The sequence below is a fragment of the Copadichromis virginalis genome, linkage group LG14 (genome assembly GCF_057382275.1).
Source record: "Copadichromis virginalis isolate Kocher_CV1m ecotype Utaka linkage group LG14, C_Virginalis_male_GT1.1, whole genome shotgun sequence".
Taxonomy (NCBI): Eukaryota; Metazoa; Chordata; class Actinopteri; order Cichliformes; family Cichlidae; genus Copadichromis; species Copadichromis virginalis.
In genome coordinates this window covers 23,878,637-23,895,431 of record NC_140631.1, presented here as the reverse complement: position 1 = coordinate 23,895,431, position 16,795 = coordinate 23,878,637, and the positions used below count along the sequence as shown (strand labels likewise).

The window sequence follows — 16,795 nt, the reverse complement described above, 5'->3', positions numbered from 1 at the left end:
AAATGAGTTTTTATTCACCTGGCAGTCCTGAGCTGCACTTCATCATCATCGTCTTCCTGCGGCCTATACTCAGGAGGTTGGCGATGTTTTGAGGCCAAGAAATTGAACATGTCGAATACTGACCTCCTGGTGGAACAAACAAGAATCTCAATAAGCAAAGCAGCATCCCTGGAAACAGTTATCTGTACGGTTTATTAACAGTGTGCATTATATAAAGTGCCATTTCTGCTCCGATTGACTTCTGGTTTCCTGACACGTGCTCTACAATTTCATGGTCAGAAGGTGTGTGTACCATACTGACCTGTGGTGGACTTCTGCACGAGCCGAGCCGTGGGGGTTGATGGGAGGTTCGTCCGTTTCCTCCGGTTTGTGGAAGCGGAAGCGATAGCTTCGACAGTGCCTGGTGCCGTACAGCTGCTCCAACAGGAAGACTACAGCCTCATGGACGACCCCGAGCATCCTCAGTCCATTCACACCTGGAAGGAGCGGAGAAACACCTTCATCATGAGGCTTTATTCAAGTATATATGTAAAGTACCTCTAGTTATTATTTCTACACTTTTAAAATTACACCTCACCTTCAAAGGAGAGCTTTTTGAGTCGTGCACTGGAGCGAGCTTCCTGCACTTTATCAGTGAGGGATTTCCAGGCCTCTGTAGGGGAACAGTCGGTATTTTATGCCCAGTGTGTGGTTTCGTTTTTGCAGACTTGATTAAAACATTTTTATTTTTTATCACAAAAGCAATTTAAATTTGAATTCGTTTTGCCAAAGCAGGCGCTACAATCAGTTGTTTTCTTTTACCTTCAATACTCTCACAGCGGATGTGGAACCCGTCCTCACTGCAGATTTCAAAGATGATACCCTTTTTGGGTTTACTGTCTAAACCGTTATCCCTGCTGTTGCCATCCTGGTCGGGCAGTGAGGTCACAGGAAGAGAGCCTGCTCCTCCAGTTGCATGAGGTTTGTCTTTTCCCACCACTTTCCCTGGTAAAACGTGTCCTTCGGATGTCTTCTTTTTACCAAGTACACTAGAAAAGATGCGAACCAAACATTAAAGCTATACCGTATGACGATTTTGAAAACAGGTGATTAATACTGATGCTTCATACCTCTTGTTGGTCGTCTTTTCCGGTGGCTTTCCTGTGTCCACTGGCTCAGAGGAGATCGGCTCTTTGGAGCTGGTTGGGGAGAGGATGGGAAAGGTTGGAGTGTTTTTGCATTTTACTGAACAAAAGTGGGTTGCTTGAACAGCTGTTACGTGGTTAAGTCAAACAGTATAGCTATGATAAATAGAGCAACCATCATCAATAAAGAAGTTCAGTCCAGTTGACATATTTAACTTCTGTGTCTGAAGACACACTGAAAACTATTCTGTGCAAAAAAACAAACACACAAAGCCCACATTCATTTAGGCGAGACATCTGAAGAACACAACATACTTTAACCATTCGTTCCACGAAGAAATGAATCCCAAACTTAGACATTTTTTCAAATATTCTGAACACAGTCAAAATTGAAATTTCTTCCCATTATTACGGTACGTGAAAGTAACATAAAAACGATTTCTTGGCTACAAGTCACAGGTCTGTTAGTGTCTCACCTTGGGTTAGAGGATGGGTGCTGTCCTGCAGGGTTGCTGAAATGTTCCTCAGGCAGAGAGGCCTTAAGCTTCTTCCCGCTGCTTACATCTAGACTCTGCCTGCTCCTCTTCCCTTTCTGTTTGCCTTTCTCTGCTCCTGAAACTGCAGCTGCTGCTGACACTACTGTGGAGGTAGGTGGCATATGCTCTGATAACTTGGAAATAGGAGTTGTTCTACTGCTCTGGGAGTGCATGGATGTCCGTGTTTGCGTGAACACTCCAACAACACGTCCCTTGGTGGGACTTAGAGGAGTGGATGGAGCAGGAGCTAAAGTAACAGTGCTGTTTCCACATGAGTCCACAAGCTGGGGTCTGTTAATGGGTTGAGACTGATGTTGTAAGTGAACACTGCTGGCGTCTGTCTCTCCTTGCTGGTTGACAGCCATGCTGATAGTCTGTTGGGAGGGCAGGACGCAGATGCTGCTAGCTATTGATGTCTGAACAGGGGAGCTTAGCTGTGACATCAGAGGAGCTCCTCCTGCTGACTGAAGAACCACAGACTGATCTGACAGGCCCAGGGCGTGTGGACTTGCTTTAAAAAGGAGGTTGCTAATCTGCCCTGTGATCTCAGTTGAGCTGAGAACAGGGGTGGAGAGTGATACTGATCCTGGGGCAAGAAGTCCAGCTGCGCCACTAGGGGGAACAGACACAACATTTAACACTGACTGGCTGGGGTTCAAGCCAGAGACTGAGCAAGGCAGGAGATGAGCAGAGGAATCGTGGCTCAGGATACCAGGCTGGGCAGTACCAGAAAGCCTCTGCTGAAGGAGAGTAGTGGGATCTAAGTACATCACCCCGCCGGATTTTGGTCTCTTGATTATATTGGGCATCTTGCGTTGAGAAGTGGAGAGAGTGCTTAACTCAACTAGGCCACCAGGTTGACCGGGGATGCTTGCAGTAATCTGAGGGGAAGACAGGTTGATGAGGGTCATATTGGGAGGGCCTACTTCAGATGGGGCCAGAGTGGGCTGGTTACGGGAGCGCCCTGACTTTTTGCTTTTTCTTGGCAGAAGACGAGAAATGGGCCTCTTCTTGCCATGAGCAGAGGCAAGTACAGTCGGGGAAGAGGTGAGAGAGGACGGACTCGACACTATGGCAACACTGGGACCTAACTCGTGTGGTCGACCGGCCTCCGAGACCAGAATCTGGGACTGGTCGTGGGACTGAGACGGCAAACCAATGAGAAGTCCTGAGGTGGTGCTAGGGATTCCTGTCTGAAAGCCTGTCTGTGTGGGTCCTGTGAAGGTGTGAATCTGAGAGGGGTGAGGCATGGTACCCAGAACTTTGCCCCCAGCAGGAAATATTGATTGGGTTGAAGACAAGCCAGTATTTAACCCCGTGGTAAGTGTCATGGAGCTTAGCACTGCAGGCGAGCTAGAATCCATCACTCCTGTTGCACTAATCTTTTGGGTGACACCATTAGGGACAGTCTGGAGGACATAGAAAGGCTGGAATTGTTGATTGACTAAAATAAGCTTATCAGGACCTGGTTTGATGACTGCTGGGCTGGACACTTGAGCCTGGGAAGGTCCTGGGCCTGGTGCTGGAGTGGCGCTGCCTGCAGCTGCTGCCGCTGAAGTCGGGAGGTATTTCTGACCCTGAAGAGGCAGCGAGGGTGAACTTGGCAAGCCGGGAGTACCAGAACTCCTCGGAATATCCTGGTTAGCTGGTGCCTCAACTACCTGGCCAATAGCAGGGCTAGGAATAAACTGCTCAGGAGTCATATGACCTTCTGAGACCTGCGTATCCCTGTTTGCCAACGACGTACCATCATGCTGATTCTCTGATGGTGACACGCCTGGCCCCGCTCTCTTTTTGTCCCCACTCTTTTCCCCGCTGATGGTCTCTGTGTCCGAGTTCAAGCCCAGCATGGTGCGGTCTGAGGTATTTGAGATGAGACTCCCAGCGCTGTGGTTCTGACTGGTGCTGACAGTCGGGCTGCGTGTGGTCAGGACAGAGAGGTCAGACGGCAGCTCCAAAGGAAGATACGGCTCCTCCACAGATATTGAGCTATTGACACTACTCTCTACGACCCCTCCGCTTTCCGCACTGGGCAGCGGCTCGGAGAAGTCATCAAACAGAATGTCTTTACGTCTGTTGACATCCACTCCAACATAGCTCTCATCCAGCAGCAGCTCAGAAGAAGATGGCTCAGACTGCTGACCCAGAGCTGGCAATGACATAGAGGGGGTGTTCAGGACAAACTCCATAATATCTGATGGCAAAATGTTCCCACAGTCATCACTGTTGTTGTTGTCAGAGTCGGATTTAAGCAGGTCTGTGCTGAGGGACAGCTGGGCCTCGAGAGGATCCTGACCCTGACTCTGCGGCTGGGACTTGACCCCACCTCCGAGTGGAAGACAATTTTCCTTCTGATTTTTTCTGCCTTCTCGGGTGTTTCCACTAACTGCTCCGCCACTGCTGTCGGCCTCTTTGCTTGACTCGTGGGAGTCGGCCTTCTCAGTGTGTCTCTCTCTGCCTCTCCTCTTGGGAGTGCTTTTATGTGTGGTGGAAGAGGACGTGGCTGTAGTGGTTGTGGTGCTGGTGGTGCAGATGCTGGTATCACTCTCCGACCCATCATCGACGCCATCAAGCTGGCCGATACGCTGCTTGCCCAAGGTCCTGTTAGGCACAGCAAAGCACACATCAGATTATCAGAGTCAAGGAGATATTTCAGATAATTCACTTCATAAAATATGTGTCTACTTACAAAGCGCTCAGCATGTCCTCTTCAGCTTTTTGCTGAGCCCTTCGTTGCTGCTGCTCCTCGTCCTTTAGAAAACGCTGAAGCTGGGATCCTCTTCCCAGACACTGGTCTAATCCTTCTATAGATGGCAGGCCCTCACCAGGATTAATTATTGTTCGAGTGAAGTTGTAGTAATAAGGATCCTTACCCCTATGTTTCATTCCACTGTCTTCATCCTCTCCACTGTCTCCAGATGAAGATGTGGTGCTCATATCGTCCGCTCCATCGACCTGCCCCTCAGCTGACTTCTTGCGGCCACCCGTCCTCCTCTTAACCACAGTCCCGGCTCCGTCACCGCTGCCATAAAAAGGAAGGTCTTCCTCACCATACGAGCGAACCCCATAGAAAGGCGTGAGACCGAAAAACATGTTGGAGCGTGCGCGTGCGCTGCGTCGAGGGTAACGCCGCTTGGCCGACCCTGATCCGTCACTGTCATCTTCGTGATGTTTATCCTCCATACCCCTGTCATGGTCATCTTCGGGGCCAACGCCCTCATCCTCAGTGCCTTGCACGTGGAGACCGTGGTGGTCTCTGAGCTCTCCACGTGGGCGCTCTTTATGCAGTTCCTCTTCCTCTGTGTGAGTCTGGGTGTCAGATTCAGAGCTGTCACTGCTGCTGGCAGAGGAGAAGAGAACAGTACATGCGGAGCGATGACCCCCCTGGCCAGCAGGAGAGACTATGGGGGCAGTGGTTGTGGGGCAGGAGGACGAAGAAATACTAGTAACGGTGGTGGTCCCATTAGGGTCACTCTTAATATCAGTCTTTAGTGGAGCTGTAGCTGGGGGTTTAATTGATCGCTTTTTCTCTCTGGAGGACAATGAAAGCTGGTTAGTTGCTTGCTTGCTGTGAGACTGTGAAGAGGTCTTCATAGTCTGGTGCAAGCTGTCCAGGCTGGAACTGTTCTTCCTCTCTGGACAGGAGTAACTGTCTCTGTTCTTTGAGGATGACCTGTCCCCACCCTGGGTATCGTGCTTCTCTCCCTGAGCCTTCCCATGGCCTTTGGTGCTGTTTCCTAGCATTGGAGCTTTGCTTTTGCTGCTGTTGTGAGAAGTAGGGTTGGTAGCGTGCGTGTTGGAGCTGCCGGCAGCTTTAGCATTATTGTTGAGAAGGGGAATCTTGTTGCTGATGTTGACGTTTTGAAAGGTCTTCTCTCTGTCACGGTCTTTGGACACATCTCTGCTGCCTGCTGTTTTAACTTTGGGGTGTTTATCTTTGGCAGCTGAGGCTGCAGCTGGAGAGGCCAGGTGCACGGAGCCTCGTTTAACAGCATCATCCTCCGCTGACGTCCTCGAAGGCCACAGAGGCTTTGCGGTCGCTGCCGTGCCTGAACCTGACGAGTACTCGTTTGATTTCCGTGTACTGGACTTCTGAAATGGAGGTTGCGGGGAGCCGGATTTTCCAACAACAGAGTCCTTATGGAGTGATGATGATATTAAATTTCCAGTGCTGCTACTACTCTCCTTCCCTGAGCTGGGCTTGTCCTTGTTCTGGTTATTGTTGGACGCTGGGCTGGACCTCTGACGAGGCAACAAACTGAGGCTTGCCGAAACATCCTGATCTTTGCTTCCATGTTTCCCTTGCTTGTCTGTCTGCTTGGTGCTGCCACTTCTCTGCTGGCTTGTGTGAACAGCAGTGCCAACGGGAGGGGAAGACTGGCCTGAGCCTGCAGGTCCCAGTCTTGGGTTCTTACTCTCTCCTCCAGAGTGTTTAGACTGGCTGTTTGCGTTACTGTCCTTCCCTGAGCCAGAGTCTTTGTTTCTCTCTGTGCTTCTATAACTGGAATCTCTCGACGGAGGTCTGCCCTTGTCAGCATCTCTGCTGGATGATCTGTCTTTACCTTGGCCTGAGTCTTTTCCTGTTTCCCTGCTATATGGTCTATACTTTTCAGAGTCCCGTAGTCCTGTATCTCTATTCAGTGACCTACCTTTGTCCATATCCTTATAGCTGGGATCTCTAGAGGATGACTTACTTTTGTCAGTTTCTCTAATGCTTGATTCTCTGCTCGCCTGTTTTCCCTTCTCAGTGTCTCTGTTTGTTTGTCTCCCCTTTTCGGAATCTCTTAAATGATCTCTACTGATCGGTCTGCCTCTGTCAAAGTCTTTCAGACCAGAGTCTTTACTCAGCGGCCTCCTCTTTTCTGGCTCTTTGGTTGACATTTGGTTCCGGTCAGAGTCTTTCTGCCCAGGTTCTCTGGATGATCTACTCTTGTCAGTATCCTTAGAGTCACGCTCTCGACTCGGGAGTCTCCCCTTGTCTGCCTCTCTCGTCGCTTGGTCTCGGGAAGGTTGCTGTTTGCTTCTGTCCGAGGAGAAGTGTCGACCTCTTTCTTCGTCTTTTTGAAGTGGGCTCCTTGCTGAGTCTTTGCTGAAGTGTTTGGACTTTTCGGGGTCCCTGGCGGGGGAGGGAATGAGTGGAGGGGGTGAGGTCAGGGGTCGTGACAAAATGTGAGATGTGGCGGTGATTCCTCTCTGTCTGTTAAGATGCTGGGGCGGAGGGGAGAGGGAAGGCGAGCTGTGACGACGTGAATCAATATTCCGCGTACCGGGATTCACCAGGGAGTCTCCCACTGTCACAATCTCGTGACTTTGGGGCTGTGAAGAACCTCCTAAAATAAAATAAAAGAACTGTTAAATTCAGACTAATTAAGCCAAATAATCAGTTTGAAATCAAAGTTTTAAGTGAAAAAAAGGCTGCACATTTGTACCTGGAGATGGCATGGGACGAGGACCTATTGACCGTTGACAAGGGGGGTAGCTGGGATGTCGGTTCCTGGTGTAAACCCTGAGCTTGGGGGTGTTGGCAGGGGAAAGTGTGTCAGAGCGCCTTGGTGATTCAAATGGATCAGGAAAGTCTAGAAGTGAAAAAGAAAGAGAAATGCATTAGCACATTATAGCTCTGAATATGGTTCTCACTGTAACACACACATTTCTGAACTATGTTACCTGTTAAGGAAGGTGGGCTGTGTGCTATTGTGCGATTCTCCTCAGGAGCCATCATGTTCTTTAGATCAGAATCTGCCACTGGAGGGTGACAAACTAGGATCTTGCAGGTATACACGCAGCGTTTTCGTGCATCTAAAGTACTCCAGTACACCCTCGAACACCTGCAAAGACAATTTATTTAGTTGAGCAAAGATGGCAGCTTCCTTCGCCAATCAGCAATTTAACTGCACAGAGCAAAATAACACTGGCTTTTAAAACAGCAAAAAGACTTTAAGATAAAGGTTAAAAGCAACAACAAAACTCACTGGTATCCCACAGGAAAGAGTTTGCGTTTGCAGTCTGAGAGTTCAGTTAGTATTCCCAAACAATCAATTGCCATCGAGCCTGAAATGATGATATTTAAATCAGCGGTCAGCAGAGCAGGAACTGCGAAAGGTCAGGGAAATGTCACAAAAGAATGTACCAGCAATCAACCTACCAATCATCATGTGGACATTTTCAGGCTCCAGTCCTGCCAGCCACTTCCTCCTGAGATTAATGCCCTCCATGTCCACCAGGATCCTGCGGGTCACCTCAAACCCAGACACCACCTCAAGAAAAAGTACATAAACAGAAAAGGTAAAGAGAGAACTGAGAATCTAAAGTCAAAGCCCTGGCATCGCATGGTTTTTCCACGCAAAACACCTAAGTGTGCTTTTAGTGATATATAATGAGATTTCCTTACTTCTCCTTTGATGAGGTCCCTGTGCTTTGGACAGTAGACTTTTTTATCTTCCAGGAAGCTGCAGTGGCACTGGCGGGCACACATGAAGTGGTAGTTACTGGTGCAAGAGGTAAGGCAGCAGCTAACGGTGGCTCCTGGCTTTTGACACTTCTCACACCGCTAAAAGAAAGTACAAATTGTAAACGTCCAATAAAGGTGCACTGAAAAAGAGTGGAAGATTATAAGGCACTAAGTGTTCTGGTTTACCAGCTGTTTTCCCCTGAGAACAGCCATATGAACATTTTTCAAAGACCCGTCATCATCCTCGAAGACCTCTGCGGACCACAGAGCACAATTCACATGGGACCACTCATTCTGACCGATGTACAGCAGCCTGCCTCCCTCCTAAAACAAAGAAAAGAGTGAAAAGTAAGAAAGACTCAACCTTGCGGTCTGCGTCCTGAATTTTGCTGCTACCGGTAAGGCACTCACATTGGTGTTCTCGTCTCCATACTTCAGGCACAGGACGCACTGCCTGTTATCTGTGACGCCTGGTGGAGGAGGGAGCTCTGGGCTGTCCTCGCGATCTGAAGAGAAAGCAAGAATTCAAACGCAGCTTGAATCTATATGAAAACCAGTCGACAAAGCAGCGTGCAAAACAGCACGCACGCAGGCATTAGTAACATATTTGTAGTCCGCCTTACCAGGCGAGAGTAGGGGCGGTGGGAGTATAGAGGGAAGTAGCGGAGGAGAGGAGGCCGGAGAATCAGGTTCGCCGGGGGTCTTGGGCTGGGGAGCAGGGATGATCTTCTTCATGAAGTGTGGGTGCTCAGCACGGGAAAGCTCCTGTCTCTCCTGCCACTGGGCGTAGTTGTGGTCTAGGGACGGCGGCAGCACAGCGTTGGGGAGGAGCCCACTGCTGTGGAACAACAACAGAGACGGGCACCATTACCTGGCAACCTATCAGCAATGAAACTGATTGGGGGGGGAAAAAGCACATTTATTTTTGTTTTGTTGCAAATGACCCCATGTCACATAAGCAACTGATGACAAAATATGATCACGATTTGTTACGTGGGTTTAACCTCCACCCAGTAAAGATATAGCAGATGATGTGGATAAATAATGTCGGGTTTTTCAATAAATAAATGTAAACCATCTGCTTCATTGAATCAACACAAGTTATCAGCAAACGGTGAGAAAAAGCCTTTTATTCCCGTTCATGTGTTCTTTCTGATTCATTAGTTGACTGCCACATTTAGAATAGGTCATTGCCATTGGAATATATTGTGTGACAAGTAATATCTACCCCTATGGTACAGATGATATGCTGGAGCTGTTTTTTTAAGATACTAAAAAAATAAATAAAGTCTGAGCAGCAAGTGAGCAGTGACACCCATGTTAAATAACCACATTCGAGGAGTTCTGCCAAGTCAAGAAAGCCTGGGTAATTGGTGTGATGTAAAGTCTCACACTTAATAAGCCAGCAGAGGCTTCTAAAAGCAAATCCACCCAGCAATGGCCACAGGATACAGAAGAATCATTGGTTTCCTTGACTGGAGCACTGATAAATAACACAATGAACTAAACTGACAAGCAAACCGCAATTAGACCACAAGTATTTATCAGCGAGTCTTCAATTGAAATATGACACTGTTACGGTTTCCCCTTCAAACAATGCCCGAAGGCAAAGCAGAAGAAATAGTCTGAGAAAGCAGAGCGACTGAGAAAGTTGGTGAATGGATATGTGTCAGAAAAACTCCAACATGCAGAGCAGTAAATTTCCATCAACTGTCTATTTAAAGACTGAAAAGTTAGGGGGGAAAAGTCAACTTGTAGCTATTCCCTCTAAAAAATGTCAATGTTCTTCTCTCTGTACACATGAGGACAAAGTATTTAAATTAAAAGCAGGGGATTTTAAACACAGCATTTCCAAATGTACTAGTTTTCTTCAGAAAAAACACAATACTAGAATAATTTCAGGGAAAAAAATAATTACCAGGTTCAGTATTATTAGCACAAACCACAAACCACTGCTGTAAAGTGATGGGATTTAACTTTGCAATGCTCAAAGCTTGTAAAATCAAGTTTAAACTCAGGGTCATCTTCCAAATAACACACAATATAAAAACATCAGCAAGGGTTTGAGCTGTAACTTGAGAAAACATCATGTCAAAAACTAAAGAAATCAGTTTAGACTTCAGAAAAAGAACTGTTGATGCTCACAAAGCAGGAAACAGATATATAAAGTCACCACAGTGTTTCCAAGTGTCATGAACAGGAGTGAGAGGTATCATCAAGAAATTCAAGGAGAGCCAAACAGAACAGATCCAGCCTGGCAGATGTAGGAAGCAAAAGATTTCAGACTACAAAACGACTGCAGACCAAAAAACCCCTCAAATTCTGCATAAAGAGACACCTTTGCACCAGACTGAAGTATATTAAGAAATCCTTTGGTAGGATGAGAGTAAACTAGAGCACTTTGGCCACAAAGACGATGATTATATTAGGAGAAAGAAGCGAGAGGCGTACAACCCAAAGAAAACGGTGGAGTGAAGCACGGTGGTGGGAGTATGATGCTGTGGGGATGTTTCAGTGCATCTGGAACTGGGAGAATCTCGTCAAGGTGAAGGAATCATGATGAAAGAAGGATATGTGAAGATTTTGATAGAAAACCCAACGCAGTCACCAAAAAACCCCAAAAACCGGGGTCTGGGTTGTTGCTCTGTCTTCGACCGATAACCCAAAACATCCATCCCTCTTGGTGAACGACCTCCAGAAGACCAAAGTGAATGTTACTAACTGGTATGCAGGCTGCTATCAGGCCAAAGTGACTGACTATTGACTATTAGCATCGTGGGAGCAAATAATTCTGACCCTCATAATTTTTGGTTTCTGTGAAATAATTTTGTTCCTGTGTGGAAAATAAAAGTAGGATGTTTGGAAGTGCTGTGTTTCAAAATTCCATTAAAAATGATTACAAGGGGAAAAAATAATCCTGCCCTTATCTATTAATAATATGAGTTCTTCAGTACAATAACAATAATATTAATTCTTAGCACAAAGGCATGACATGACATGCTCATATGTCATGTGACTGGAAATAACTACAGTTTATCTCTGTGATCCTGTCTTCTTCTGTCTTTAAAAACAGCACTAGGTATTGTATAGTATTGTATATAGTATAGCCTGGGACCTTTAACAGCCACTGCCAGAAGGAAATGTTGTATCAGCGATATTCTCCACTCAATCATCAGTTGATCAAGTTGTTAAAAAAAAGTCTGGATTGAAGTGTTTTAGCTCCCTATGTTTGAAAACAACAAAACGATTTCCTTTACCAATCAACGAGACACACGGACTATCACATGACACCGTGATCTCAGCCCTTAGTTTGCATTTCCATTAAATATCTCGGTGGATGTTTGTACAGCAAACCCACACGTTTTATTCTTTTCAGTTCACAGCGCTCTGGTTCCCTCCTATATACAGATGATGATACGGTGCCTCCCAAAGAAACCACATCTTGCTTCTCATTTCAATAATTACAGACCAGCAGCTCTTGAAAACTGCAGTTCTCTGAGGTTTTTGGACAGGCTCACTTTACACGAGTATTAAAGTGAAATCTTCTTCTCTGTAATTACAAACATAACTTGCGATACAAGTTTAGAAAATCGTGGCAAATAAAACACTTCACACAGTATATTAAGACTGAAAGCACTGCCTTCTGGGTGGCATTGCTTAGCTACTGAATTTCAGATTTTGCTCATATTAGTCTGAGCTCATTTTAACTTCATTTTAGCAAATCTTTTGTTGGTTATTTTAAATGCATTTAAATAATTATCAAGAACCAGAAACACTTCTGAGTGCCAATACGAGCCAATCGGAACAGGTAGTGAACACTCTCGTATGAGCTCTTGCATTTGCTAAGGTATAACGACAGACACTCACTTGGCAGAGACTTTTTGGCTTTCCCAGAATCTGGACTCTTTCACTTTGAACCATGGAAAGGTTCGGTCCATTTGCTGAAACAGAGAATGAATTCCATTAACGTTACACATCAGCCTACTCAAGCACTTGTGCAGACCTGCATTTGGAAGCGATCGTGAATGTCGTTGGCGCAGCTTTAACTCGATTAGGACAATTAACCTGTAACTGATGAAGGAAGAAGAAAACGCTTCTCACAATGTCTACGTAAACGTGTGTTTCGCTGTTGTCATTTAACCTCATTTATGCTTGCTGTGTTTCCAGCCGTGCCATGAGACTTGAGCTGATCTGAACTTCTTACCCGGATGAAAAAGGACTTGACCATGCTGTTGGCTTTCCTGCTCTCAGGTTGGCCTCCGTCACTGTTGATGGCTGTCTGAATGATTCGCACGATGTCATCGCTAAACTCCAGCTGGGAGAGAAATGATGAACACAAATGGCACACAATTAAGCTAATGAACATTGGTGGAAAGGACATTATCTCAGCCATCTGTGTTAATTTCCCATTACACAGCACAGGTCTGACCAGGGAGTCAAGATGTGGCTACACATACCAGATTAAAATCAAATATCAAACATGCTCTAAAGTAGGGCTGGGCTATATCATACCGTTCACGGTATGATGACACATGATGAGTAATTTTGGGCAACGATAGGAAAATGAAATATCGCGATAGAATATGGGTAAAATGCGCATGCGCAGTGCCTATGTTTACATACGCACATGGCGGCGACGCAGAATGAGAAGAGCAAAAGTGGATCGTTAAATGAAACGGATGAACCAGAATTGGTTTGTAAAAATGCTGCAGCTTCAGTGGTGTGGAACTGGTTTAGCTTTCAACCGTCAGATACACATCAAAGCACTATTTTTGGTAGAGCATGCTAGCGAGCCGTCGTTATTACCGTGTTGTTTGGAAAATACGGCACACTTAAAATCAATCCTTTTATTTTTCTGAAAATCGACAGTGCCCCTTATAATCCCGTGTGCCTTATGTATGAATTCTGGTTGTGTTTACTGACCTCGAAACGATTTTATGTCTTATGGCTCGAAAATCTGTCAAATCTTTTAGTACGACTTTGCTAAGCTACAAAACTGCACCGCTTCATGGATTGTCGGAGCATTACGGCTATCGTAGGCAGGAGCCTCGCGGAGTGATACGTACTGTGCTTCGTCATAATATTACCGTATTGTGTGTGTATAACCTCTTTTTAAGTTTTGTGGATGTTATACATGGTTATGCTGAGGACATGTCGGCCAGTTTCCACTGGAAATGCATTTTGGTTAAACTGTCAGCAAGGAAATTGCACTGTTACATTTTTATATAACTTTAATGCACATAAAAACAGCTGCTTGTTTAAGTGAAAATACATTGATGGGGTTTTTTGCACTAATAAAGTTGTGGAGTTGTAAAGCATTTTGTCTAGTGTCAATTATATCGTCAGTTATATCGTTATCGCAATTTTTCAAATGTATATCGTGATAAATATTTTTGGTCATATCGCCCTGCTCTACTCTAAAGGCTGTGATTTAAAAAGAAAAAAAAAAAAGTACAATCTGCTTCAAGAGAGCTTGTGAGCTTTGTCATATGTTTAGAGAAAAAATATCTGTGGTTAGCCTGCACAGATCCTCGACTACGTGTTCTCTAGTTACAGAGACTGATGAATTGCTTTTCATTAAAATGCAGCAGACAACACACTTGTCATTCCAGTTTGTCAGCACGGCAGAGATACCGGAAAACAAATGGGCCCCTCAAAAAAGAAAAAAAAGAAAGAAAGAATGCACACTTACCAATGAATTGTACCGGCCTTGATCCATCTTTTTCTCAACAGACTCCAAATCTGGAGGGGAGTCGCTGGGAGGTGTGGGGGTTACTTCTGTCAGGACTGGAGGATCTGGGCCCTCCGGGGAACGACGGGATGGAAGACTCTCCTCCGTCTCTGGATTCAGCTCTGGTGGCTTCACCGCCTGCTCCAAAACCACAGAGTATAGCTCTGACTGATGTGGTAAAATAAGCTCAGGCTGTTTCTGGTCAAAATGTGCCTTTATCCATCAATATCCATCATAGCACCACGTGGTAAAAAAGTAAAACTCACAAAACTATAAAGTAATAAAGTAAAATAAAATCAGTGTTTCCCACACACAGACTTTTCTTAGCTGGCCATCAAGGTATATAAATACCTGCCTAAGTTTATTTGGTAACACAAATGTTGGTATTTTTTAAATTTCTACATGTTTAAGAGAGTTTAGCTGCGACTAACCAGAAAGGCCCTTATTAAATTTACTTGGCAGTTCTCGACTTCACAGAGGCGACCTCAAATTTATTTCTCACAAAGAAACTGGAAAATGAAAAATGTGCAGAGGAAATCCTTAAAAATGGCAGTCTGCAGAACCTAAATCTGTGGGAAACACACTGCAAATGATGCTATAATATAAAAATCTGATCAGTGAAATGTTTGCAATATGGCAAAGACTCACATCGATTTGCAGGCGTGTATCTTACCTGTCTGTACCGTAGCAGGTGTGTGGATGTGCGTGAGTTGAGCAGTGCAGTGAGGACGTTGCGAATGCAGCCCTGAAGTTCCCTTTCCAACGCCGCCCTCCACTCAGGCGGGTGTCGTTCAGTACATTTGGTACATGTGTAGGCAACGCTCTCTGGCTTTGACAGCAGTTCATACATTTCATCTGCGACACAGCGAAACAGCAGGTCATTAGGTTTATTGTTTTTCTGCATGTCATCAGCGTGACAGCGCTCAGAGGGCGGCCTGTCAGTCATCTGCTCAGACACTGTCGAAGCACACAAGTTGCTACAAACTGATGAAGAACATACTGTCAATGTATTACTCGCTATGCAGCTTCTCACCTGTGAGATTCTCACACTTTGCATGAACCCAATGGTTGCAGCGGCCACACAGCATCATTTTGCTGTCATAATCATCATCGTCATAGCACTTATCACACAGTGGGCAGAAGTTCCCTGAGAGAGGAGATTAAAATTCATCAAGACCAATAAAATACTGCTTACATTCAAATGTTGTTGTATTTTTTTGTTATTGCTGGTGATACTGATCAGTCATCTACTGAGCTACCTGCTCACCTTTAGCAAAAAGTTTGGCACAATCGTGACACATGGAGAAATCATGTGACCACTGGGCATCCCAGGACTTCCCAGGTTTCGTGGTGCCGCAGCTCTTACAGCGCACACACTTGGCGCAAACCTGAAAATAAGAGGCACATAAACAACATCGTTACTACACGGTAGAAACTCGTAAGCATTCGTTTAAGGAGTGGAAAGTGTGTGAAAGTGACGCTGTAACAGGAGCAAAACGTTTTCCTAGACGCTGGCTGTGCGAGGTCGCATCCATGTAAGTAGCACAATCTTGAGAAGAAGGAAACGTGTGAACTTGGGAGAGAAATGTGCGAGCATAATGCTATAGTTTGGTCACGCAGTCGTGCAACTGTGTTACATAAAGGTGAGAAAATGGTGAGGGTGTTTAAGAGAGGAGGAGGAGGAGGAGGAGAGTGTGTGCATACCCAGATTCTCTTCTTCTTGGTGGGTCTGGTTGGGTAGTTGGGACCCAGGCACTCTGGGTGATAGCTGTTGTGGCACTTGTCGCACTCTAGCAGCTGCTGCTGCAGGGAGAGAGGTAGAAAAAGTGACAAGATGTTATTTGTATATCGAGTTAGGCAGCAGTAACATTTTCATCCCTAACAAATAGTTCTGCTCCCTGCAAATCAGCAACAAAGGCTTTGACCCATAATTGCAGTACTCGCCTTTACCACCAAGTGTCACGCTGAAATAAATGAATGGTAGATACAGCCATGCAGTATTTTTTAAAAGATGAACGGTGCTTCTTTTACACAGACGTCTTGCTCTAGTGCTCCCTCCAGTTTATAGCAGGGCACATTCATAGCGTGTGTAACGGATGGATAAACATCATTAACTAAGGCATTATGATGCAGCTTTAATGTGAGCTGTATAGTGCTCTTGTCGACAGCTGCTTAAGGGTTGAGCGCAGTTGAGTTTTTCTTGTTTTTTCTTTGAATAAACACAGTTATCCCATTTAAAGTTTTTCCAATATACAGTTAATGTGCTGCAGGACATTTTCATCACTGAGCTAGCAGGGATCCTAACCCAAAATGCGAATGACAAACATTTATTAATAATGACCAACAAGCTAGGCTGGAGGCTGCAGTTTGGGGAGGGCCTTACTGAGGATCAGCAGCAGCACCTGTGCCTGCAGGATACCCCCTGACACATCTGAGAGAGGCTAACAGAGAAAAAGGGGAGTGATGGTGGAGCATTTATAGCCGTAAGAGCGGAAGGAGAGTGTTTGAGATGTTCCTGAAGCTCCTAAAATTTAGATAAATTATCAACAATTACAAGTTGCAAATAGTCAAAGTTTTATGATCATCCAGCACTTGATGTGCTATTTCTGCAGCGGCCTGATTTGCCCGTAACTTCGCCAGCTGAGATTTAAGTTAAGCCACACTCAGTGGTGGAATCGGAATGCCAGAGACCTACTGCTTAGAGGCAGCTCCTTGGTCAGAGACGAAAGCCAGTCAAAATAACGATTTACTTTACGCTCGCTAGATTTAAAGATCCAGCTCCAAAGAATCTTTTTCTTTAGCCTTACTTTCTGCTTTCCCCACTAAATGGGCAGTAACCAACAATTTCACATATCTTGCAAACATGTACAGCTGTTTGACTGCCTTTCTTCCACCTGATGTGTTCATTCATATTTCTAAACCCACAACCATACAAGGCTCACACCATGCACAT

At 45.5% G+C, this 16,795-nt stretch overlaps 1 protein-coding gene across 2 annotated transcripts in view; it reads right to left on the bottom strand.

Annotated features, from left to right (window-relative positions):
* kmt2a (lysine (K)-specific methyltransferase 2A) overlaps positions 1-16,795 on the bottom strand; it is a 38,650-nt gene that overhangs the window by 5,469 nt on the left and 16,386 nt on the right. For both annotated transcript variants that reach the window (XM_085430030.1, XM_085430031.1), the window contains exons 10-31: positions 15,547-15,645; positions 15,110-15,230; positions 14,876-14,989; positions 14,516-14,697; positions 13,804-13,980; positions 12,316-12,426; positions 11,979-12,052; positions 8,735-8,949; positions 8,523-8,617; positions 8,298-8,435; positions 8,052-8,210; positions 7,806-7,917; positions 7,633-7,711; positions 7,328-7,488; positions 7,090-7,236; positions 4,350-6,990; positions 1,601-4,261; positions 1,110-1,178; positions 802-1,028; positions 578-652; positions 302-476; positions 19-126 (exon numbers count right to left, since the gene is read on the bottom strand). In XM_085430030.1, coding sequence (XP_085286156.1) covers positions 19-126; positions 302-476; positions 578-652; positions 802-1,028; positions 1,110-1,178; positions 1,601-4,261; positions 4,350-6,990; positions 7,090-7,236; positions 7,328-7,488; positions 7,633-7,711; positions 7,806-7,917; positions 8,052-8,210; positions 8,298-8,435; positions 8,523-8,617; positions 8,735-8,949; positions 11,979-12,052; positions 12,316-12,426; positions 13,804-13,980; positions 14,516-14,697; positions 14,876-14,989; positions 15,110-15,230; positions 15,547-15,645 — 7,940 coding nt within the window. The remainder of the gene's footprint in view (positions 1-18; positions 127-301; positions 477-577; positions 653-801; positions 1,029-1,109; positions 1,179-1,600; positions 4,262-4,349; positions 6,991-7,089; positions 7,237-7,327; positions 7,489-7,632; positions 7,712-7,805; positions 7,918-8,051; positions 8,211-8,297; positions 8,436-8,522; positions 8,618-8,734; positions 8,950-11,978; positions 12,053-12,315; positions 12,427-13,803; positions 13,981-14,515; positions 14,698-14,875; positions 14,990-15,109; positions 15,231-15,546; positions 15,646-16,795) is intronic.